General features: G+C 34.5%; 1 protein-coding gene across 2 annotated transcripts in view; it reads right to left on the bottom strand.

Moving 5' to 3' along the window:
* AGBL4 (AGBL carboxypeptidase 4) overlaps nucleotides 1–26,745 on the bottom strand; it is a 1,284,896-nt gene that overhangs the window by 1,163,799 nt on the left and 94,352 nt on the right. For both annotated transcript variants that reach the window (XM_006147266.1, XM_027771347.1), the window contains exon 2: nucleotides 5,168–5,292. In XM_006147266.1, coding sequence (XP_006147328.1) covers nucleotides 5,168–5,292 — 125 coding nt within the window. The remainder of the gene's footprint in view (nucleotides 1–5,167; nucleotides 5,293–26,745) is intronic.

Raw genomic sequence — 26,745 nt, 5'->3', positions numbered from 1 at the left:
AGTGTTCTCACTGAGACAGACAGAAAGATAGCGAGAAGAAAAATAAGAAATCACCCTTCAGGGGTGATAGCCAAGCCACAATCCCTTCTCCTCCTTTCTCCTCTTGGGATTTTGGGCATGTATGCACACATGCCCACCATTGTTTTCAACTCACTAGGCCAGGAACTTGAACAGTGGTTGATCATAAGGGAATCCAATGCCTTAAATACCACGCCACTTGCTGGCCCTTGTCCTGTTTATTACAACACCCCTATGAAATAGTGTTATCTTCATTTTACAGATGAGAAAATTGAAGTTAAAAAAAATTTAAATGACTGATCAATGGCTCATACGTATCAAAATCAGGATATAAACCCAAATCTGTTTGAATCCATTGTGTGTGCTCTTTCTACTGAGCCATGCTGCCTCTGCAGATCATTGATTTTGCAATGGCCAGGATGAAGTTTTACTGATTCTGAATTCTCTAGGCTATAGACTAAAGAAATTGCAAATGTTCTTGGAATTTAGAGGTCAAATTCAAGCATATCTATATAAAAGTGTGTGTGTATGCATATGTGTGCATGTATTCACATATGTATGTGTGTTTAAGCTACATTACTACTTAAATACTTTGTTGTTAAAAAAACACTTTTTTAAATCTCTCTCTATGTACCTCAGAGGACAATCTATTGGCACACCAAGACAAAACAGAATTGATGAGTTGGAAAAAAAGAGTGAAAATAATGAATGGGTCAGTTTTGTTTTCTCATATTATTGCTATAGTGCAAATAATTTCTCTATAACTAGAGGCCTGAGACATTGCACAATATCCTACTTATTTGTGTGAAGTTTGAAAATGTGGAAAAATTAAGAATGTATTCTGATGTATGAATATTTGAGTTCATAAAACAATTCAAAGCAAGAAATGGCATCTCATTCACTGCTGACAGGATAGCAAAATAATGAAACTGTCAGCAATTTACAAATAAGTATAAACAGTGTTAAGGGCCAGCCTATGGTTTTGTGATTAAGAAACTAGATATCACATGGCTGACTATATGGTTCTGCTCTTGGACAGTGCATCTTAAAAGACACCTGGTGCATGTGTAGGCATTCCCAAAATCCCAAAAGGACGGAGAGATGGAGAAGGGATCAAGGTGTTACCATTTTTCATGGAAGGTATTTTCTCCCTTTCTATCTCTGTCTCCCTGTCTCTTTCTGGTGAATACATATGCCCTCCAGCAAACTTAAAAAAAAAAAAAAAGGAGTCTTTAAAATGTTCTTATTTTTTGCCCTTCAATTCCGTGATAGGAATTCATCCTAAGGAACCAAAATGAAATTTGATTAACACTCACCAAATAAAGTTGTTCACTACAATGTTATTTGTAACAACATATAATGAATCATAATCTTTATGCCTAACAGTAAGGAAAAGCCCAGCAATAAATAGCTATTGTACAGCCATGTTTATGAAGTTTTTCAGGACAGAAAATTACTTGTGATAATGTTATGTTCTGTAGACCCAAGATAAAAATTTTAAAGTAAAAATTTAATTATGCCCCAAAAACTAAACTACAAAATAAATAAGATTAGAAAGAAATATTCCAAATAACCAATAGTATTTGCTTCTAGTTCATAAGATTATGAGTGTATATGTGTGTGCTCGTGTGGCATTTTTCTTTGCTACTACTACTAATTATCTCTATTTTCCATATTTGCTACAATGAAGATTGACTAATTTTATAATCAGAAATGGGAAAGTCAAACTCAAAGAGATAGAAATTGTAAAAGAAGGAAAACATAGTTGAAATAATCCAGGCATACCATTTTATTTCTTCTTATTGGCTGAAGTTTTATCATGAGTATTTAAACAGGAAGATTTTCTTTTACATCGCACAAGTACTCTGCTGCATCAATAATATATTTCCACATAAGAATATTTAATATCAGTTTTTCAGAGAGAAAATTACTTTTCCATAAGGGCATCAAGACATTTCATTTTCACTGACTTGCAAATGCACTATTTAGCAACTACTTTGGGGGGTTAATATATCAGTCCTGGGATAGAGTACCATATGTTCCAAGCTTTTAATTCCTGCAAACATAAAGGAAAATAACCCAAAAGTTAAACCTGCTTATACTGTACATTTGATGCCGCAACCTTTAACATTAATCTAATGGAGTCAGCCTGTGATCACTTTTTTTTTTTTTTTTTTTTTTTTTGAGAGATTTTCACTGTAGGGCGCGTGCACTCGCCAGACAGACAACATAAAGGAAAATAACCCAAAAGTTAAACCTGCTTATACTGTACATTTGATGCCGCAACCTTTAACATTAATCTAATGGAGTCAGCCTGGGATCACTTTTTTTTTTTTTTTTTGCTTGCTAGTACCAAACCCTAAATAAGGTTCTTGACTAGATTATATTCATGCTGGGCTCATTTTAACGGAAATTGGAGAGATGGAAAAAGATTACGGGAAGAGATGTTATAAAAACGGACCTCATGAGTCAAACTTAATACTAAAACCATTCTCTTTCTTGTAGACAACCATGAAAACAAATATCCTGTGAGCTAGAGATATATATTGTATCTTTCCAGCAGATCTTTATGCCTTCTTGAGACAGATTTCCATAACTATGTAATGTGATTACAGTTAATGAGCCGATGGCACAGAGAAAGAGACTGATAAAGCATCGGGCTCCAAGAGACCAGATAAACATGTTCATAGATTCTAATTGTAGCAAGGGTAGGATAGCACTGGATATGAAAACAGAACACAGAGAGACAGAGCACACACTGGTTCCTTTAACTTTAAAAATAACCATCCATAAAACAGACCCAACTTCCTTATCAGAATAATCCCTGGAAACACATTCATGTTACTTGCTTATTTAATTGATAACACATTACAAAAGGGAGTGTACAGTTTTAACACATAATATGAAAGTTACAATAGTCTGGCAGAGATACTTTAAACAACAAAAAGCACATCCCCATAAACAAACTATAAATGCGAAGAACATTTCAAAGAAACTTTGAAATCTATGAACAGCTTCTCCAAAGACTATCTCAAGCTGTACAACTAAAGGAACACATTTTCCCTAAATCTCTAATCATCTCACCCATCATCCCTCTTCCTGACCTGCATAAGTTATATAAAGATAATCTTTATAGACTAAAGTAACAGAAAAATTTGCCCAAAAATGTAATATAACTCAAAGTTTTTAAAAAGTATAATTTTAGAGCTCCTGATAAGTCTTTATTTAGCAAAGGATATAATAAGGATGAAAGATTCTGTAAATGGCCCCATTTCGTAGGAATTAGCAAGTTACTGAATGCAACACATAAGATCAAGAATGTTTGTATGCTATGCAAAAAGAATAAAAGAGTAAGCCCATTCATGAATTTAGAAACTCTGGAATAATTTATTGCTTTTAAGAAAATGTTTCCCTTCCTTTGTATGAATTGACTTCTTCAGTACTATTATTTGTTTCTCAGATGTGTGTGTGTGTGTGTGTGTGTGTGTGTGGCACCCATTAAGTTACTTCATGAGACAGGAATACAAACAGACAAATATGAAGATACATGTTTACCTCATAGCAGTAGAGAGATGTTCATAGGGGGCCCAAATTAAAAGTGCCAAGACTCTGTACAGTACATGTGGCTAAAGCCTCATACTGTGAGTTTTACATAACTCAGTAACACAGACTCTGGAAAACACACTTTGAAGATTATTGATTGTCTTGGTGAAACAAGGACAGTCCTAGGGTCAGATGAACCCCAGTAGGTAAAGTGTGAGTTTTCCTAAAGTTAGGAAAAGGAGTATAATTAATGTTACTGTGAAATATGAATGAAGAACTATGTCATAGGAGAGTAAAACCAAGAAGCAAAGCTAGGAACTCAAGTTTGTCTTTCAGGGTTTCTCTGTGTGAGGTTTAACTCTTTTTTTTTTTTTATCTTCTCTCTGTCCTAAAATTCTTCAATGAATCGTATATAGCAAAAATGTTCATGTCTCCCCCCTATATCTTATTTCTTTGAGTTAGCCTTTTAATCAGTAAACGTTACATACACTCACTCTTGTGTCAGTGGCGCTGTGGAGAAGACAATTGGTAATAAAGTGAAGTGACTGTTCCTGCATGCTGCTTTTGCTAAAGCCAGCAAGCCAGAACATTTGTCAAGGAAGATTCAGAATTCCTAAATTGGAGACACTGATTACTGCCTAACACATCCCTCAAGTTGTAGCTGAGCGAAACAGAGAAAGTAAAAAGGTGAAAGAGCAAACAAGATGGATTAGCTCAGAAGAGGATATTAAACAAACTCCTTTCTGGCAAATATACTGGAAAAAGACAACCTGAAGGAAGAAAGTAGTCATTGGGTCACAGAGCTATGCTTTCATGTACTTAAAAGAATCATAATACATTATGTGTGCAAAGTTTGTGTGGATTCTTTCATGATCAGTTGTCTCAATATAAGAAAATAATAACTGATTTCTTAAGTTATATTTTTATAAATGTTTACTCAAAGCATATGTACTTGGCTCTATATTATCATCAAAACTTTCTCATGAAAACTAGAATTTGAAAGGCCTGCACACTATCAGAAATATGTAGCTGCAGAAATCATAGTTAAAGGCAGATCCATACATTTAGAATAAAATGAAAGTATACAGAAACACAAGCAAAAACCCTTCCAGAACTACTAGAGAGTGCTGAAAATTTGCACTGAGTTTCCCAATAGCCAATGAAACAGGAAAATGGGAACACTTACATGAATTACATAGTTTTAAAGATATAAACATTCTGTTGCACAGACGAAAGCTTTTTCTAACACTGAGGCAGGCCTATGAGAAATATTTCTCATCGGTCTTTAGGAAGAAGAGATAATAGAGAACAGCACATTATCAAAATATGATAGCAAGTAATTTCCAACATTTCCTTATAGTAACCCTTAAGGAAGCCTAGTATGTCATGCTAATACTTCAATCAGCAAAAGCACTTTATTCTAAGATAAAATATTTGTATTATTTAATAGATATCAGATAAAAGTCAGCATACTGTACCTACTTTTTTACATCTTTTTAAATAAAACTTTATCATTGATTTAGATATATAAGAATATACTTCTAACACAGTCATTAAGCACATTTTCCTTACTAAAACCAAACAAGGTATCCACTATTTTTCTCACCTGCAATTCTTTCACATTTTCAACAGTAAAGTTGAACCAGACTCGGAAGCGTGGATTACAGGTATCTGGCCTAATGAACAGATCATACTCAAACTCAGAGACTTGGTCCACTCGGCCAAGGTTACCTGGTAAGAAAAGTAAGAGAACTGTATTTTAATAATATTTGTGCAGATCAGTGATACATACATTTAAATATTATGAGTGCTAATGGTAACAATTGTCATCATTCAGTACTGGTATGTTCAGCATTCACAATCTGTAAGGCTGACAATTTGGAATGCATCCCAGAGTAAGGAAGATATTCAGCTAATCCATGCTGTGGTGAAAGTAGCACATAAGCCTGACAAGACCTTAAGATCCAGGTGCTTAGATCTCCAACTGTCTTTGACAGATTGAGATGGTCTTGAGTTGTCAGAAAAGCCATGACATATTTTTCTATGTTTTTCAATGCAAAAAATGCATCATGACTTCCCTGACAACCCAATATATGGAGCCTATGACATGCATCTGTGAACTAAGAGAAAAATCACAAACATCAGTTTCCTAGTTCCAGAAATGAGGACAATAATACTTTATGTATTTATGTTAAGCTTTATGGTATACAAACTACCTCTAACATATTGGATGCTGTTTAATTCTCAGAACAAGAATACATAACTTGGACTGTGTTTGATATTTTCTAAACTTCTATTAGAACATGTTGAAGAATACATATAGTTTTTCTTAATAATTATTTATTTAATTTTATTTATTATTCTTATTTTTAATTTGCTATAGAGCATATGTGCTAAGCAGAGAGGCAGAGAGAGAGAGAGGAAGAGAGGAAAAGCAAGAAAGTAAACAGCCAGGTCTGGTACTCAAATCACACTCAGCCATGTGAGAGTCTAGCACCTTAACCACCACACCACCTGCTGACCTCATGAAAATATATAGTTTTTAAATAAAAATTAGAAGTAGTTGCTATGTAAGAATAAAAATGGTACATTCACAACTAAAAAACTTAATTTCCATTTTCTCCACCAAAAGAACAATTGTATTTTTTTTAAATGTATAATCTTAGGTGTTACCACCAGTTTTTTTCTTTCATCTCTCTGATATCCTAGTGAACAGTTAATTAACCAAAATGTTAACAGCAAAATGAAATAAAAATAAAAGTAAGGACTCATGTAAATTCCTGAACCAGATAATCAATAGCTAAGAGTGTCAAGATGACTATAGATAGCAACAAAGCAATTGAGAACTTGGTATTGTATTGCTTTTGAAGAGTACAGCAATATCCTGCTTTCAAATGAGCTCTAGTGTGTCTGCCTCCAAGAGAATACTCCTATATTAAATTTTAAACTTATATGTACGAAGTTTTAAATTATTTCTTTTCCTAGTCCTATAGTCATGTCACTCACTTTTCTGAGCGGCAACCATGCTGTATGTAATAGATGGGTTGGTAGCCCAGAAATCAACAGACATGTATTCTAGTTCAATTGACTCTGTATAACAATAGTAGGTTATTTATTCTCTCAAGGTCTCATCTGAAAAATGAAAATATTTGGTTATATAACATCTAAGGTTCTTTCAGCTATAACATTATTTGGCGGCCGGACTCTAGGACTGATGAGGCAGTGATCCAAAATAAGACAATCACTCTCCCTACCCCAGCCTTTTCAATTATCATCAAGTTGCTTTCATGTGTTCTCATTAAAATTTGTCCTGGGATAAGCAGGTGGCATAATGGTTAAGGAGCTAGACTCCCACATGACCAATTATGGTTCAAGTCCCAGAGACATTGACTTAAGACAATCTGGCATGTGTGCATATGTGCCCCAAATCCTAGGAGAATGGAGGAAAAGGGATAGTGAGGTGGCCTTCACCCCTATGGGGGTGATTTCTCACTTTCCCTCTCACTGTCTCTCTCAGGTGAGCACACGAACCCTACAGCAAAAACCTTTAAAAAATTTTTAAAAAAACTTTTGTCCTGAAAAGCCAGACTATTCTTCATTCCAGAGCCAGAACAGTTACCTCCTGTTAAGTATACACACATTGAAACACTTGCATTGGTATAAAAGTAAAAACACAAACAAATTAGGACCAAAGACTTTCATCTTAATTTTTCTAGTTTCAATTGTATTCATAACTCCAAAAAAAATTCCTCAATTAAATTTGCTCTTTCAACTACTATATCAAAAATATATATATTGAGCCATACATTACAGAGAGCAGCATAGTTATTACAAAATGGTACTAAACTTGGAATAGTTTTGATTCTGCCACTTACTAAGCAACCCCAGACAATTTCCTAACCTTTTCTAACCTGTTTTCTCAACTCTAAAGTAAGAATCATATTAATTGAAAGATGAACATGTATTCCTATGTTAATTAACATGAACATTAATTTTAATAGAAAATCAGTATTTTCTGAGCATGCCTACCTGAAACATACTATCCTAAGTATACTAACCTATTTAATCCTTCTAATAGCCCCTTTGAAGTAGGTACCACTAATATCGCCTCTTTACATAAAAGAAAAATCAAGGCACAGAGATATAAAATAATTTATCGAAAGATATATAGCAAGGAAACAAGTAAAAATCACTGTTGGTATTTGTAATCAAGCAACATGGCTTTAACCATTAAACAACACAGCTCTCTATATACCAAAGCTGATACATATAATAAAAAGATACTACAAAGTGAAAGTACATTTTAAGGTATAATGCTTAATAAAACTACTATCCTTGAGCCAACAAATGGTGTAGAGATTAAGGCAGTTTAATGACTGACTGTGTGGCTGGAATCCCAGCCCAAGCAGCTTAAAAAAATATGCTAGGCATACGTACATGCATGCCTAAAATCCAGAGAGGAGAACAGAGGGGAGGACTTGTGGTGTGGCCACCCCCACCCCAGGGGGTGGGTCATTTCTCATTCTCTCTCTCTTTCTCACTCTCTCTGTCTTAGTCTCTCCAGCAAGCATACACAATTTATAGCAAAAACTAAAAACAAAAACAAAACACTATGCTTAGAACAACAAAGTTAAAAAGGCAGTATCTTTGCCTCCAAAAGTTCATGATCTAAAAATTAAATATGGAGCCAACAGGTGGTGTTGTGGTTAAGATGCTGGATCTCACATGGCTGACTGCAGGGTTAGAGTCCCAGATCCTGTGACTTGAAAAACATGCCAGGCACGTGTACATGAATACCCAAAAATGTAGAGGAGGATGAAGAAGGGATTGAGGTATGGCCATCTTCCCTGGGGAGTGCTTTCTCACTTTCCCTCTTACTCTGTCCCTCTCCAGCAAGAGCACACACCTTACAGTACAATCAATCAATCAATCAATCAATAAATAAATAAATAAAATGAAAAGTAAATGTTATCATGTCCTTCAACATTAAAGTGAAAGTAGATTTCTCCTTTGTTTTTAACCACTAAAAGTTTAAATGGGTTTTCCTAAATAATAGCATGTCTTACAAATTGCTGCTCTATATAGTATCTAATAATAATGCATCATTTGTGTCTAGAAATTTTTATCTCAAAATGATTTGACACCTTTTATATTGTGAAATCCTTATTATGACTTAATGATGAGTAAACTGAAATCCAGACATATTTAGTACTTTCTTAAGATCATGCATTAAACCACAGGATAGGACCTTATAAAACTCCTCACTCCATTGTATTATTCTTGTGAATATACCATAACTACAGTCTTATTCAGGCCTTTAATCAGTTACTCATTCAAATAGTACTATGCTATGTGTTATAAAATAGGTCATATATTAAATCAAATATTGTCTTCATGCCCACTAAGCTTATATTCTGTAAGATTAATAAATATCTGATCTTTAGTCTTCTGTAGTTATTATGTTGACCTTCCTCACCATTCCTGTGAGGCATGTTATCTATACGTGAGTGTACACAAACAATAATTTCCCCACATCACCTAAACTATTTCAACTGTCAGTTTGTGACTTTTAGAAAACAGCTGCTTGAAAAATGCCCTAGCAAAATGCCTCTATACAATCCAGTTTCCTTCCATTTGAATAAAAGTCAGATAGAGAAAATGAACAAGAATATAAAATGTGTAATAAAAATACAAAACAAATTTTAAGATGTGAATTGTAAACCAAAATACATTACCAAATATGTTAAATACAAATGTTTTATTATAATTGAGGCAAACTGGATAAATACGTAGCACATTATACCAACTAAAGTAAGTCAGACACAGAAAATACCATAAGACCTCACTTATATTTGGAATCGCATTTGAAAAATTCAAATACATTGAAACAAGAGATGAACAGTGATTACTACAGATTGAGGTGAGGGAGAAAAATTGGAGATGTAAGTCAAAGGGTACAAAGCTGCAGTTATAAAGAATAAATAATTCTGAAATACAGTGGACAGCATCAGGATTATAGTTAATAATCTTATATACTGGAGACTTGATAAGAGTACATTTTAGGCACTCTTACCATACATATCTACACCCAAATAAAATGGTAATTATGTGAAAGGATAATGGATACCTATTTGATTGGGTTTTATATCCCTTTCGTTATTATTTTTTTTTAAGAGAGACTTTTGCTATTGGGTGTATGTGCTTGCTGGAAAAACAGAGACAGACAGAGAGACAGAATGCAAGAAATTACCCCCCAGAGGGGATAGTCACACCACAATCCCTTCTTCTTCATTCTCTTCTCAGGATCTTGGGCACACACGTACACATGCTCAGCATGAGTTTAAGCCACCAGGACTCAAACCAAAGTCGACTACATGGGAATCCAGTAACATAACCATTATGATGGTCATGATCCAACAATCTCACTCTGTGTATATATTGTACCCAAAGAAAATGAAATCAGTATGTCAAAGTGTTATATTCTACCTCTAATGTTCTTTGCAGCATTATTCATAATAGCCAAGACATGGAAGCAAACTACATGTCCATTGAATAGATAAAGAAAATGTGGAATATACATACAATGAAATGAAAGCATATAATGTTTTTCTGATTTTGAATTCAGAATTATCTGAATTCTCTTGCATCTTGTTGAAACACTATGGGACCTATGAAACACAATTAAGCAAAGCGATATTGGCATTATGGAAGTTCCAGAAGAAAAGATGGGAAAAAGCATTACAAAAAAACCCTATTTTAGTAAATAATAGGTGAAAACTTCCCACGTATGGAGAGAGATATGAACTTCCAGATTCAGGAAACAGAAAGGTCATAGATTTAACCAAAAAAGATCTTCTACAAGGCATATTGTAATCAAACTATTAAGAGTCAAAGACAAAGACAGAATCCTAAAAACAGAAAGGTAACAGTATTGTCATAAATAAAGAAATTCCCATCAGATTAACATCAGATTTTTCAGTAGAAACCTTACAAGCAGAAGAGAATAAGACAATATATTCAAGGCGCTAAAAGAAAAATATAATTTAAAAAAACACTTCTAAATAATAATACTGCACCTAGCAAAGTTATTTTTCAGAATTGAAGGAGAATTAAAGTCTCTCCAAGACTAGCAAAAACTCAGATATTTCATGAGTACTAGACTAGCTCTTCAAGAAATATCTAAAGGACTCCTCAATATAGAAGCCAAAATTAATTTTGCAGGTGATGGCTATGTTTGCAATCTTCATTGTGGTAACAGTCTCATGAGTACATACATGTCAAAATATCTAGAATCTTATACTTTAAATATTTGTTTAATGAATGTCAATTACATGTCAGTGATTTTTTTAAAAATCTATCTCTCTGCTGTCATATTTTCCCTTGGAATGTCCCAAGGATAATAGCTATCTAAAATTCAGTGTTTCTCTTTTTCATGAATGTTTTCAAATAAATATTAATATCAGCTCAATGGTTAGGAACAGAGATTGTAAAACTAGACTACATGGGTTCTAATTCTGACTCTATCACTTAACAGCTGTTACTTTGGGAAAATTAATTCATTTTTACTGTGTCTCAATTTACTCATTATAATGAAATGCTAATAGCAATTTCTTTACAAAGATACTGAGAGAATTAAGTAAATATTAATTTACATAAATAGCTAGAAGCATATCTATCAAACAGTAAATTATGGATATGTCCCTGAATGCAAAGCCAGGTAAGTATTAAATTGAATTGAATGTAAACAATTAACAATGATATGGAATATTATGAAGGCTACTAATATATTCTGGTGGTTAAGAATAGGGTTTTGGTTCACTCGTGTTGTAGAAGGCAGGATCTCATTATTATTATTATTATTATTATTATTATTGTATTTAGTACATAACTACAGCTTGTAAAATGAATTTACCAAATATTCATATGCTTCAGACCAGTTTAGTTGAAGATATCATATACATTATCAACAGACAATTGTCCATTTCTGTGTACCTCAAATATCTTGCCTCTCTATTTTTCTCCTTGACTCCTTTCCTCTCCTTTTTAAATGTTGAATAATATTTTGTTGCATTAGATACCATAATATCTTTATCCACTCATCCACTGATGTATACTTAGATTATGCTTAGTAAAATAAATAAGACACAGAAATAAAAATACTACATAATACTAGCATCTTCTCCAAGTTGCATTAAACAGGTTAACATAAAAGCACTTTAGACAATATTGTAAGCACAAAACAGATAATTGATAACATTAACTATTCTTAGTAGTATACAAAATATATTCAGAAGTAATATGTAGGTGTTTACATATTTTCAAACTTGGTATAAATGTTATAAAGAATGATTCTTCTGCAACTTACTCTTACATTCAGCATTCTGATTATTATTCTTGTTGATACATGTATCTCTTCATGAAGTACATGTAATTCATTCATTTTAATTTTACATAGCATTTATTTTTCCTGTTGATATTTCTGATACCTTTAACTTTCTCAGTTACAAAAAAATGCTACAATAAACATTATTGTATGTAACTCCATATATACATGCATAAAATTTGCTCTGAGTCAGAAATCTTCAAACCAGAATATAAAAACCCTAAAGTCACATGAACACTATCAAAGAATATTAAACAAGTTTGGTTTCAAAACATCAATTTCCATATTTTCAAACATTTATGTGTATTTAAATTAAAAACTAATCTGCCTGGATATATGTTTGTGATTCAGGTGTCTTGTGGTTTCTTTGTCTTGCCTCTCTTTTCGGAGCTACCTTTCTTTTCCTAGACATAAATAAATAAATCCCATTGGTATATAAATCCCTTAGGAACACCAAAAAGGGTTAATTTGTAGGTGGAGCCCTAGTTTTTCCAGTACCATTTGCTAAAAAGATTGTCTTTTCCTCTATCTCTCACCACTAACAAAAATCAACTCAAAATGGCTCAAAGATCTAAACCTAAGACCTCAAACTATAAAACTACTAGTGGATAACACAGGAGAAATTCTTGGAGACATTAGAGTAGGCAAAGACTTGCACAGATAAGAATACACTCAGTCAGAAAAGTATTTGCACATTCATGTTTATTGTATCATTATTCACAATTGCTAAGACATGGAACCAACTCGAGTGTCCACAAACAGATGAATTGATACAAAAGGTATAGCACTATACACTATGGACCATTACTCAGCCATAAAAAAATTTTAAAAAATGAGGCCCTGACATTTGATAGAAAGTGGAAGAATATGGAAGATTTACTGCTAAGTTGCTAAGCAAAGCAAACCAGACTATGAAAGAGAAGCATTGTATGTCCACACTCAATATGTAGTGAATGTCTTCACTCTATGGCATTAACTGAAAGAGTGGAAGATACAAAAGCATCGGGAGCAATTGTGGATACTAGGGACAGTGTCAGAGAAACGTGAGAAATGGGGAAGGCTGAGAGAAAGGGAATCAATGGGGAAAAAAAAGAGAATCAAAATATTTAAGGGACACAAAAATGGAAAGTTATCTGTTAATTTATAATGTCTTGGACAGGACTAATACACAATGTATTCTAGCTGGGAAAATTTATTTTGTATGCTCTAATGACATACAGTGATTGGATATGTAAAAATAATTTTTAAAAGGGGGTTAACTTGAATGAGGTTTTCATTTTTCTTCTTTATTCCCAAGCATTCTTTAGCTATACTTTACATTCCAACAATAGTCACTTGTATTATTTGAGTTTACTTCTTTCAAAGACTCATACAACTGAAAGAGTTGTGGAAACAGAGTTGCAAGAACACTTGACCCAATTCACCTGTTCTCATGGACATTCTAATTAAGATTATTAGTTAAATGCTGTTCCTTGTCTACATCCTAAGCAATTTAAGACAGTTTTCAAATTAAAATATCTTATATAAGATAGTGGAAGAAAAATAGATTAATAAAAGAGATACCTTTAGAAAGCAGAAAAATACATTTTTATACAGTTTTTCTTTTCTGAAAACAGAATGCATCATATGACTTCCCCATCCTGTCCAGTCCAATCAATTCCAAGGTCTCACCTTCTGCACTAAGTAATCACAATTATTGGATTTGTTGAGTAGAGAAAATCCCTCAGAAAACAAAGTGATCACCTATGTGAAAGAAATGACTTATTTCTACATGTTATTTAGGCACCTGGTTAAGGCAATTTACCAAATGGTACCTGCTTCCCCAAAAGAGTTTATCTTTCCTCAGTAAACCTGCTTCTTCATGTGGTGTAATCTTGACTTACCATAGAAAAAATGGGCTTTTAAAGCTGTGCTTTTGATTGATCAGAAGACTGAGAAGGGAAAGAAACAGAAATCAGTTGAGACACCTTATATATCTGTTGTGTTAGTTTATATGTTTAAATAATCACCAACAATGCAGAATTATAATTAGCCCTTCCTCCAGAAAAAGGTGAAAGAAAGATAAAATTTTAAATGTATATTTTTATATAAATACCCTCAAATACGTACACTATCTAAGAATAAAACCATAAGAAATATGGGTCCCACCCCAGAGTATCTCCAGATCCAGCAATATAGTAATACATTTTGGCCACCAAAATAAGCCAAAGAAATCTGCATCCTTTGGTTCAATCACCAAATATTGAGCACTTACTATGTAGCAAGCATTCTGCTAGTCGCTAGGGATTCCAATTTGTTAGTACATAATAGTGATTAAAAGGATATATTCTGGAGTAAGACTGCCTAAGTCTTACTTCAGCTCTATTCTTCACTAGCAGTGTAGATTTGTATAGACACTGCATCTCAGTGTTCTTAATTGTAAACTCATGAAGTTCTACAGTTTAAGTGAAAGGATACATGCAGAGGGGTGAGAACAGTTCCTGGTGCTTACAAGTGGTGAAAAGGTATAAAGACCTAATAATCAATTGAGAGAAACTAAGATACTTTCCCCTCTCCTTATCTGCTTCTCTTTTTCTCTCTCCAGCAAGCACACACATACCTTATGATAAATGAGAAAAAAAGAAAGAAATGGAGAAAACTATAGTCTAACTCCTGAAGTTGAGTGCCTATTTTCATCTTGCCCTATAAGAATTGATTCTCCAAATAAAGAAGTACTTTCCCTTAAATATATTAGGAGCTATTAATCAGCAATTAAACAGTAAATACATGATACATAATTAAAGCTTTATATATTATCATACAATGATGCATAAAAATAGGAATTTGAAGGCTAAGTGACGTTTTCAAAGTCATTTTTCTTCAAAGATTAAAAATGCTGTTGGCACATATTTTTAAGTAGATGTACTATTGATTTGAATGACTTAGTTATAGGTCTGGATCTGTCAGTAATAACCTTTGTGACCCTGAGTCTATGACAAGATAGTGATCTATGTATCCTAACTCTCAAAAGATTCTCATATCACCTTATCTTAAGATTCTCATGTATCTTTCCTCACTCAGTTTACAGCAACAAACTCCTAAGTGGTCTTCATATCTCTCATCTCTAATACCATCAACTCTCCCATTATCTTATGTTCCATTTTTCACTGAACTTTTGATAATTGTTCTACCACCTAAAAACAATACGCAAACTCAACAAGCCAGAAAATGCCTCAGCAATTTGGGCCCTAGACATGTGTATAACTTTATCTACCATTATATTTCATACTTTCTTAGACAGTTTTATTTATGGTTCCCACAGACATGCTATCTTGGCACAATTTCTCAAGGATTCCCATAGTATGAAGCTCTCTCACCATTATGGTTATCAAAGCCTCAGGGCCTTGCTCAACCACCACTTTCCAAAATTATTTCTCAGAATTAATATTTCCTCACCATCTTCTCATATCACTTTCTTCATTCCTTGATTATAATGTACATCATGTGGCAAAGTGGTTTAAAGACTCTGGCAATTAATCAGAAAGTTACATTGTGTTGTGTAACTTTGGACGAGTTGCTTACCTCCATGAAATTAAGCTTCCACTTACTGTGGACTATGTGTATATGGTGCTTCTACATACAGGGAAACCAGCAGAAAGTCAGTGAGGGGGGAAACAGAGTAACTCATCAGACTTCTATGCCATAAGTTCAATAATGCTTTACCAAAGAAGTCCAATTTTTGTTAGTCAGTGGAGTAGCATAGGAAAGAATAGAAGTAAAAGTCATTAATTTAGTTCCCCAACCAGTGGTAGGGCAGTATTTAGTTTACCATTCAACTTTTTCTTTGAGACTTCAGAATTCTTCACAACTGTGTCAAGAAAGAAGGAGTACTCAATAGTATAATTCAAGACCCAAATCCCACTCGATACCCCAAACAGTGTAGAGTACCCTCCTTTGCTCTTACTTCTAATGGAAATGTTCAAGAAGAACATTTTGGGGGGCTGAGAGGAGAGGTTTTTGCTATAGGTCACGTGAGCTCGCCAGAAAGACAGAGAGAGACAGAGAGACAGAAAGCGATAAATCACCACCCAGGGGGTATGACCATGCTGCAATCCCTTCTCCTCTGTTCTCCTCCGTTCTCCTCTCAGGATCTTGGGCACGCACGCACACGCACCCGGCGTGAGTTTAAGCCACCGGGTCCGGGACTCGAACCACGATTGACTACATGGGAGTCCAGAGACATAGCCATTATGCTAACTGCTAGTCCCAAGAACTTACTAAAAGTAGGTAGAATTTATATATGAAAAGTGTCATTCCCTTATTTAGAAAGAAAACTAACCGATTCCTATCTTTCATAAAATAATCACCTAACAAATATTTATTGACTACAAACTGCATGTCAACATATGATTATTGGTTATAACAGTAAACAGGACAGACGTATTCTCTTTAGGTTCTTATGCTCTCATAGAGAAGATAAACATTAAGTAAATCACTTCAAGTGTGATCAGTGTTATAAAGGAAGGCTATGGTTCTGGTATCAGAGAAGCATGAAATAGAACCTAATTCTGTATATGGAGGTTTGTATGGGTTGATGGAGAAATATACAAGAAAAGATTATATGATGAACAATTCATTCTGTGTGGAAAACATTCAAGCTTTAAAGGGTAGTAAAAGTTTATCAGATTGATACTGTTCTGATTTAGGAAGGGTACAATTCTAGGTGATGGGGAAAATATGTGCAAAAATCATAGATGTGTGAACTAGAATCACATAATGAAGAAGTAATTTAGTGGTATGATTAGAGCATAGAATATACAGAAAAAATCATGGAAGACGAGGTAGGAAATCCAAGAGTCAAATCTTAAAAGAACACCATAAGCCAAGCCTAGAATTTGGACTATGGTTCCACTAAATAATATTAAGTAACAAGGCAAGGTGTCAACATTTTTAGAATTGTACCTCAATAGAGTGAAAGAATGGCTATCAGGGTGGGTTTAGAGAGAGGCAGACAGAAGTCAAGAATGAGTCAATAGAGGCCTGTACCAAAGCAGTAGCAGTTCAATTGCTGAGAAGGGAATGCTGACAGATTTATGAAACAGAATTGTATATCTGTTTGAACAAATGCAGAGGTCAGGACTTTATATGGACAGAAACTCAAGTGAAGTTTGCTGAAATAAAAACTAGACGCTCTCAGAAATGAAAAGAAAAGCACAGGAACTGCACAATTCTAAGGACAATGGGGGGGTGCAGGGAATTTAGAGGTTATTTGCATTCTTTCTTCTTCTCATAGGAGTGTTTATTCACTTAAATTCTCTCCTACTGTAGACAAACTTATTCTATAAAGAGGGGGGAAATAGCCTCAGTAAGCTCCAAATCATATTCTTTCAGTTATAGGATCTTAAAGGCAAAAGAGTGTCTCTCTCCTACTAATTTATTTGTTTACTTAACTTATTTAATTCAAAAGTTTTGAGGAAGGTTCTGAATGTCCCAACATGAGTTACATGCCCCTTCCCACAAACCAATCCAGTGAAAAGGATGTCATGACTTACCCTGGTCATCTGCTAATCCTCATGGAAGAATATAATCTGTTATCAGTAGGAGAAACAAAGGAACTGCTATGATCCTGCCAAATCATGTCAATGATTATCAACCACAAAGGAAATAAGGAACAAATAAAATGTGACTACTTCAGAGTTTTAGCTTAGTGATTAAAATATTAGTACTGTATTAACTATAATAGGTAGAATAGGAAGAGAGAAAGATATAAAGGAAATATTCTATAAATGTTGAGTTTATGGTATCCAGGGATCAATCACTAATAATATTCAATGACTACTAAAGTTTTTTTTTCTTTGCACAAGATTGAGGTATGTATAAAATGTGTATGACAACAGCAATTTATGATAGAATGTGTATGACAACAGCAATTTATGATTTAACAGAATGAAGGTGGATTTCATTTCTGTATCTCAAATGAAAGCATTCAATCCAGGGCATATCTCTTTTCATATGGTAAATCACTCAAAATAATGTATTAAATGTTTCTAACACTATTTTGGCAGAAACGTGAGCCAATTAGAAAGTCTGAAGATATTTCTTGATATGCATATGACTGATATTATTTTTTTAAAACAGGAAAACAATGCTATAACTTCGGTAGATACAATATAACAAGAAGGTCCAATGTCCTCATTTCCAATTTGGTCATATACTGTTATAGGTAGATATCATGAGCAGGGAGTTCCAGTATGCCAACGAAGGGGACATCTAACACATCAATCACTGTTACAAGGGACTACAGTTAGACCCCCTGGCACCAAAAGAGAAGTTATCTCACTGAGATGCTTGGTCAATGTTCTAATTCTCACTAGGGCAATAAACTAACAGGGTAGATCATCCCTATGCAGATGCTCATACCTTCAAAGTCCACACTGGGCACATATAATTTGATTATCAAATTCCTCAAACTCTTTACTCTAGAGATAAGTACAGACCAGCTATAATGACAGACCTCCCCTCCTAAATATTCATGACAAGACTCCACAATAAAAGTAACATCTAATCACATTCCTAGGGCAGTTGTTCTTCTCTGGCAGCTGCCCACTCTGAGCCTTACTGGTGTGGTGGTGTATTCTTTGCTGTTAAAAATCTTCATTTTTCCTATTAAAAATTTCTCCTTTCCTACTTTACAAGTGTTTTTGGTTTTTCATTATGCATCTTAAGGTAGGTCTCAATTTTAAATATCTGGACCAAAAGAACAGGATATTTCATACAACACAGTTCAGCTCTCCCATCTGATAACAAGACTAATAAAACTGTGAAGTATTTTACTTCCTCAGGTCAAAAGCACATCTCATTAATAGATTTCATTCAGTCCATCCTTGAAACGAACAATCCTAATCTGCTGAAACAATTTTCAGATATCTTATAAAACTCCCAAGTATTTGATGCTACAGAAGTTCTACAAGTGAATTTAAATATTTTGACTTCTTAATATCTTTAACCATGTTGCCCAAAGTGAAGTGATGTTCCTGAAAGTCTCCATTTTCTGGTTCAATTAAATACTTATAGCAACAGAAAAAAAAAAGTATTGAAGAAGGGGTTTTGTATAGCTATTCAAATCAAAGCTGACAATGATCTTGATACAAGAACATATAATAAAACTTAGGGGTTTTAATAACCCCAAAGTAATTTTCAAATTGAACAAAATGTTCCTCTTCTCCATACATATGAAAGTTCTTTACCTCTCTTGCCCAACATATTTAGTCTTCATAAAATATTCAATATGTTGCTTCCCTTGTCAATAAATAAGCATCTACTACTGGAAGAAGGGAAATCCATTTTGCAAAATGACAGGGAGATTACACAGCATAACTATAATTACCATTTTTTAAAAGGCACAGGGAAAAAAAAGACATTAAGCAATTTGAAAATCTTAACCACACACTCTGTTTTTCTATAGAGAACTTTTAAGATGAGAAATAGACCTTGAGGGTTTTAAGCAGGCCTAAGGCAATATAAAAAAAGGTCAAACATTTTGCTAAAAAGCATACTATCTTCAGAACAACAACTTATCAGCCAACTTGTAGTGCCTCCTTATTTACAGACATTGGTTCCAGTGGAAGTATAGAATGTGGGCCCTGAATCCTCTGTAATGAGTTTTCCAGGTTTGATACAGGAAACGCATTTGTAACAATGTGTCATTTCCAGCTCAGGAACTTAAGTACAGATTTTCCTTTTATGTGAGGTAGAGGTTACTGGAAAGGAGGAAGGCACAAAGGAAGGGAAAATGGAAAAACAGGAAGCCTCACAATTGTAAATCATCTTAAGTTCTTCTAATAAGCAACCAAAGGGAAGAACAGTAAGGAAGACCGAGTTACCTGCTAGTTGGGAAAGCTCAAGGACTGTCCCAGTTCAAAGGCCTTAACTTGAGGTGACCCAATGAATTGGTGGCTTCAAAGTCCTGACTTACATTCTCAACTGAAGATTATTTTTAAAAAGAAAGAAAGAAAAAGACCTACACCTTTCACAGATTAGTAACAAAATGTCAAATGTTTTCTCTATACACCTAGAATGCCTTCACATTGCATGGTCACTTATAAGAACCTAATCTACTTTTCTCCACACAGAAAAGCACACACCATAATGAACATGGGAGAGTAGAGAATTAAACCTTATCTAAGAGCTGTCAATAAATCTATTGTTGGAAATACATGTGAATAGAAATAGCAGAGGCAATCTTTGTCTTTTAAAGAGGTAGTTTTTCAAAAAAAGAATTACACAAAGTGCTCGTCTGTATTTGTCAATACACTGCCAGGTTTTGAAATACTATTTCTCATCCAAACAATAAAAATCTTGACAAGTAAGCAACAGAAAATCACTAACACTTGCAGCTGCATTTCAATCTATACAAATTCTTTAGGCAAAAACAACCAAAGAACAGCCTGGCCTAGAAAAATTATTTCAACATTTGGGCCTCAAGTCCAAGATAATTAAGAAATAGAATTTTATAAACTCACTAAAATTTTTTGACAAGTGTTCAAATAAAATAATGAAAATACACATGAGAAAATGTAGTAAAGACCTACATATGAATTTCAAGAGTATAAAATCAGAAAGCCATCTTTTTTTTCAACTTCACGACAGTGGTTAAAAAGAGAAGGAATGCTCACTCATATTTGTGAAAAAAAAATCTAAGTAAACACAGAAAAGCAGGATTGACAGAGGCGAAGGAAAATGGAATAGAATTTTATGTCAGAAGACCCAGGTCTAAACTCCAGCCTAACTAGCAGCAATATACCTTTAAAGGCATCTGAAAGAACAGAGAGTCTTTTTCAACCATACATGAAATAATAGAGGCCAGGCAGTTGCACAGAAACAACACAACTAAATGGTAAAGCCACAAATTTGTGTCCCTGGTCCTCCCTCTATGCATGTACATGTGCATATATCTATAAACCAAGCTGGTAAAGGCTGGCAATTGATCGCAATATGAGGATCTCATTAGAGGAAATCTCTCCTTGAAGATATAAATAAATAAAATTAAAAAAAATAGATAATAAAGACCTGAAATAACAAGATAAGAATGCTATTGTGAAAAAATAATAAGGTAGCAAGAAAAAAAGACAAATGTGATAAACATTTTTTGCAGATAAAATGAAATTTATTAATAAATGAGGGTAAGTATACCTCATACCTTCCATTTGTCCCTCCAGAGCCACTCTCCACATTCTCCTTCCTTCTTTGTGTTCTAGCAGGTTGACTTCTAAAGAAAATTAATGGGTTCCTTTACACTATTCCTATGGTTGAGGTTGGCTAACAGATGTCACCAGCCAAAGATGAAAAACAAGAAGAGTGAAGGCCAAGAATTTATTCCTTTGTCTCCCTCACCACTTTGTCACAAATGTTGGGTCTTCGTCTAGAGACCAATTGCTTCTTTCAGGTATTCCCTTCTACATTTAGTCTTCTCCATAGCTCCTAGTGTCTATATTCCTCTATTTCCCCATCATACATTGAAGGGATAATAGCGTCCTGCTTTTAAGAGTCTAAGAGTTCTAAAATATCCCATCTTGATTTCCGTAAACACTACCCACACCTGTGTAAACAGTACCTTTATTACATTCACCAACTACTGGGTTGTTTGGAAAATCATGATGCATTTTTGCATCAAAAAACATAGAAAAATATGTCATGACTTTCCCAACTACCTAATATTTGCTTCTTGCCAGGATCTTGACTGATAAAGTGACATTGTTTTGTAAACTATAAAAAGCACTGTACAAAAGGTTCATTTATTTAGTTACTTGAACACAGTATGTCAGATATACCTAATACATAGCAGGTAACTAATAAATATTTGCCGAATCAATTAATACAAATTGCACACAGTTAAGATTTGGGGTAGGGATCAGCAGATAACATAATGGTTAAGTCATTGGACTACCACATGGCCCACTGCAATTTAAGGCATAGACCTGGCGGCTTAAAAATCATGCTAGGTTGGGGACCAGCAGTTGGCGTAATGGCTATGTCACTGGACCCCCATATAGTCCCGGACCCCATGGTTTAAACTCAAGTGGGACACATGTGCGTGCGTGCCCAAGATCCAGAGAGGAGAATGGAGAAGAAGGGATTGTAGCATGGCCCTTGGGGGGGTGATTTCTTGCTTTCTGTCTCTCCATCTCTGTCTGTTTTCTGGCAAGCACACACACCCTGCAGCAAAAACCTGTTCAAAAAGAAAAAGAAGATGATGCCAGGTGCATAAGTATGCATAACCAAGATCCTAGAAGGAGAAGGGGTTGTGGCATGGCCATCCACCCTGGGGGATGATTTCTCACTTTTCCTCTCACTCTCTCTCTCTCTCTGGTGAGTGCACCTTAAGACAAAACTTCTTTAAAAAAAAAAAAAGATTTAGGGTTAACTTCTGGTTAAATACTTTATGTCTCAAAAAAAAAAAAAAAAAAAACAGATGAAGAGTTTAGAAACCTATCAATTAAGTACCAAGGGCTTATAAAAGAAAATATAACAACAAAAGAAATCAACCATTTCTAAAAGCTCCTTGGTAAATGCAAAAAATATCTATTATTCATGGAATTACTCTATATAAAACCTTTCACAAAGATAAAGAGAGATATTAACCTTCAAAGCTAACACTCTGAAAAATATAAAAGTATAACTGGAAATTCTGGCCTTGGCCAAGTGATATGATAAACAAATACTACACTGAAAACCCAGTATAAACCTAAATACAACTGACACAAAGAACAATTTATGTACTCCAAAGGTATACAACAATCAAAGTGTCTGAGTATGAAAACTGTAAAGTTTGATAGAATAGTGAGAAACTGTGGCATTCTGAACTGGGCTACTCACATTCCTGCCCTCAAGTATGTTTGACTTGAATGACTGAGAAAATTCATCGTCAACAGGCATGTCTGCTGACAATATTAAAAGAAGTCCTTCAAGTTGAAAGAACATAATACCAACGAATAAATCCAATCTACACAAAGAAATGAAGAGTATTAGAAATGGTGGCTATGTAGGTAAAGAATTTTTTTTTCTCATTTCTACTTTTCTCTAGAAGGTATAGATTGTATGAAGAAATAACTGTAACACTGTACTACTGTTAAGTGTCTTACCACTGTGACTGGTATGTTCACATCACACTAACATAAACTAAGTAGTTTAAACAATTTTTAAAAATCTAGTTTTCACAGTTCTGGAGCCTAAGAAGTCTAAGATCAAGGAGCTGATAGATTGAGCATATCACAAAGGTCTGTGTTATGAACTGGGTATGTCCTAAAATTCACAAGTTGGAATTTAATCCCTAATGCAAAAGTGTTAAGAGGTGGGCTCTTTGGAGAATATTAGGTCATAAGGACTCCATCCTCATTAGTAATTAATGTTGCCATAAAAAGAAGGCTTATGGGAGTAGATTCTTTCTCTCCTGGTTTTCTGCCATGGGAGGACAGTGAGCTCAGCCCTTTTTGGTTCTTTTATCTTCTACCAGGTAAGGATGCATCAAGAGTCTTCACCAGATGCCAACATCTTGATCTTAGACTTCTCAGCTTCCAGATTTGTAAGAGGATACATTTCTGCTTTTCATAAATTACTCAGGCTATGGTATTCTGTTATAGCAGCACAAAATAGAATATAACAGCCTGTTTTGGGGCTTGCAGATGATCATCTTAACCTTGTCCTCACACCACATTGTGTAGGAAAGTGAATTGAGCCCTCTCATGTCTTCATATAAGATCACTAATTTCATTCATGAGGACTTCACCCTCACGCTCATGAGGTAGATTCCTCCTAACTCCCCACCTTCAAATACCCTCACCTTGGGGACTTACGTTCCAACATATAAATTTGTGGGGGACACAGACATTAGTTCCAGAGCATTGGGTTTCTAATAGATGGAGGCGGAATATATATGGCAATAATAATACAATCGAAGAGGAAGAGAAAGGAGCATTATTGGAGAAAAGTTTCTGTTGCAGTTCACAAGAATTAAATAGGTAGTTTTTTGAACTAGATTGTGGTACTCTATGATATTGTAATCCCTGGAGAAATCACTAAGAAAATATCTAAAAATATAAAGTTTAAAAAAAGACAACAGAGACTTTAAATATTACAAAAATATATACTTAACACAAAAGAAGGTGATGAAGTTTCTTAGGGCCGGGGGCACAAAGAAAACATAAAGAAAACAAATAGCAATATGACAAATGTAAATCAATGATATAAATAATTATATGAAATATGGATAGACAAGACTTCCCAATTAAAAGCAAAAATTGTCAGACTGGATAAAAGAAGCCAGATCCAATTGTATACTTTCCACAGGAAACACAAATCAGGGCCACAGTGGTTGAGGAAGATGGATTCCACATGGTCAACTGCAATTCAAATCCTAGCCCTGGTAGAATTAAAAACATGCCAAGAATGTGTGCTCGCATGCCCTCAAATCACACAGGATAGAGAAATGGTGGAGAAGGGAATGTGGCATGACCATACCCCACTGCTGTTTTTTTTTTTTTTTTTTCATCTCCTCTTTCCATGTGTGTCTCTCTCTGTCTAGTAAACACACATACCCTCTGGAAAAAAAGAAGGAAAAAAAAAAAAGAAAAAAGAAACACACATTAGATTCTAAGACACAAATATGCTGAAAGTAAAATGATGCATGTGCATGCATGCCCAAGATCCTAGAGAATGGAGAAGAAAGGATTGCAATGTGATAATACCCTCTGGGGAGTGATTTGTCACTTCCTGTCTCTCTTTCCAGTGAGTGCATGTGCCCTATAGGGAAATCTCTCAGGAGGAAAAAAAAAAAAAAAAAAAAAAAAAAGATGTGGGAACAAATAGTAGACAAAGCATAAATATAAGAAAGCTAAAATGGTCATATTAGCAGGCAAAACAGGTCATGTTTAGCAGGCAAAACAGACTTTAATAAAACAAACAAACAAAAAACTAATATTAAAGTAAAACAGGGACATTTCCTAATGATAAAAGACAATGTTTCATGAAGAACTAAGTATTAGCCATGTATATGCATCTAGTCAAACAACCCTAATATAAATAGCAAAAAAAGAATTGTAAAGAAAATAAAAAAATAAAAATTGTAATAAAATATTTTACTCCCTCATTTTCAATAATGGAAAGAACAATTATACAGGAAATTATCAAGGATATAAAAGATTTAAATACTATGAACTATCTTGAATTTATTTATATATATAGAATATTTCAACTAATGACCATACCCATATACACAATATATTCAAGTGCACATTGCACATTCTCTAGGGAAGATCATATGATAGGTCATAAAACAATTTGAAACAAATATGAAGGTACTTCTCTGACAGCAGAGTAAAATAAAAATCAACAACAAAATGAAATTTGAGAAATAGCCAAACCTTTATAAATTAAACAGCATAATCTTAAATAATTGATAAACCAAAGGGTAAAAAAAAAGCACACAAAGGAACGTAGAAAATATTTTAAACCTAATAGAAGTGGCGGAAAAAAAACAAAAGTTCTAAGCATATTTATAGCTATAAATGCCAATACTAGACAAGTTTAGAGGTCTCAATTCAATAACCTAAGTTCAAAATTTAATAAGTTAGAAAACCAAGACAAGACAATGGTAGAGCAGTAACATGTGATTTTCCGTGAAGCACTCCTAACATAGGAAGGTGCCTAGTTCAAATCCAGAGACTTTTCTGAGTACATCTAATACTCATATGCCCATGTTCCAGGGCTGGTTGTGGCTGAAGGTGGACTGCAGAATCAAAATCTGGTTGGGGATGCTGTCTGTTTGTCTGTCTCACTCTCTCTCTCTCTCTCTCTCTCCTCTGTCTCTTTCACTCATGGAAGAAATAAATTAGAAAGTACCTTTTTAAAAAAACTAAGCCAATGAATAAATGGGGAAAATTAAACACAAAATGCACAAAAGAAAAGAAATAATAAAGAGTGGAACACAAATGAAATTGAAAAAGAGAAAAATGATAGATAAATAAAACCAAAATTTGAATCTTTAAGGAGATGAACAAACTAAAAAAACTATTATTAGAAGAGGGGTAAGTAAACTACAAACCATAGACAAATCTGAACTATTACCTATTTTTATAGGTAAAGTATTATTAAAGGCCACTTTCACCCAACCAGCCACAGCAAGATAGGAGGGCATTTGCAGCCCAACCTGTGAAGCATTCATCACCCTGCCCAAACCAGTCTTTTCAGAGAGATGAAGGAAGGACTCTTCCATCTGGCCTTCTTGACATTCACTGCCTCAACCACCTGAAGCAAGGTAAGAGGGCATCTACAGCCTGGCCTGTGCATCACTCACCACCCTGTCCCACACAAGTCTCATCAGAGAGAGGAAGGAAGAACTTTCCATCCCATCAATGAGCCATTTGCTGCCACCTTCCCAGCTCGATCTGCAACCACGTTGGGGCTGGAGAGTTTGGGAAAGGAATCAGCTGCCTAAAGACACTGCAGTTCTAGAGGAATTCTCCCCAACTCCTTCCTCTAGTGGAGAAAAAAAGGAGAGAACTAGCCCTCTGAAATTCCAAACCCCAAAACTCCAGCCCAGTGGTTGTAGCATTCCCAAACACAGAATACAGAAATGGAAATAGAGCTAACACACACTATAGGGAAGCACACAAGTATACAACTACAGAAACCTGTTCATAAAATTAGGAAGTGGGCACTTCATCCAATTCCTAAAAGCCAAAGCAGAGTCCCTAGAAATATGAGAAAACCAGATAGTATCTCTCCCCAAAGGAACATAAAAATTCTCTACCAACAATGGAAAGAAT

This window comes from Tupaia chinensis, unplaced genomic scaffold, assembly GCF_000334495.1.
Source record: "Tupaia chinensis unplaced genomic scaffold, TupChi_1.0 Scaffold000207_1, whole genome shotgun sequence".
Classification (NCBI taxonomy): Eukaryota; Metazoa; Chordata; class Mammalia; order Scandentia; family Tupaiidae; genus Tupaia; species Tupaia belangeri.
The sequence above is the reverse complement of the archived record's forward strand: the minus strand, read 5'-3'. Positions and strand labels throughout refer to the sequence as shown.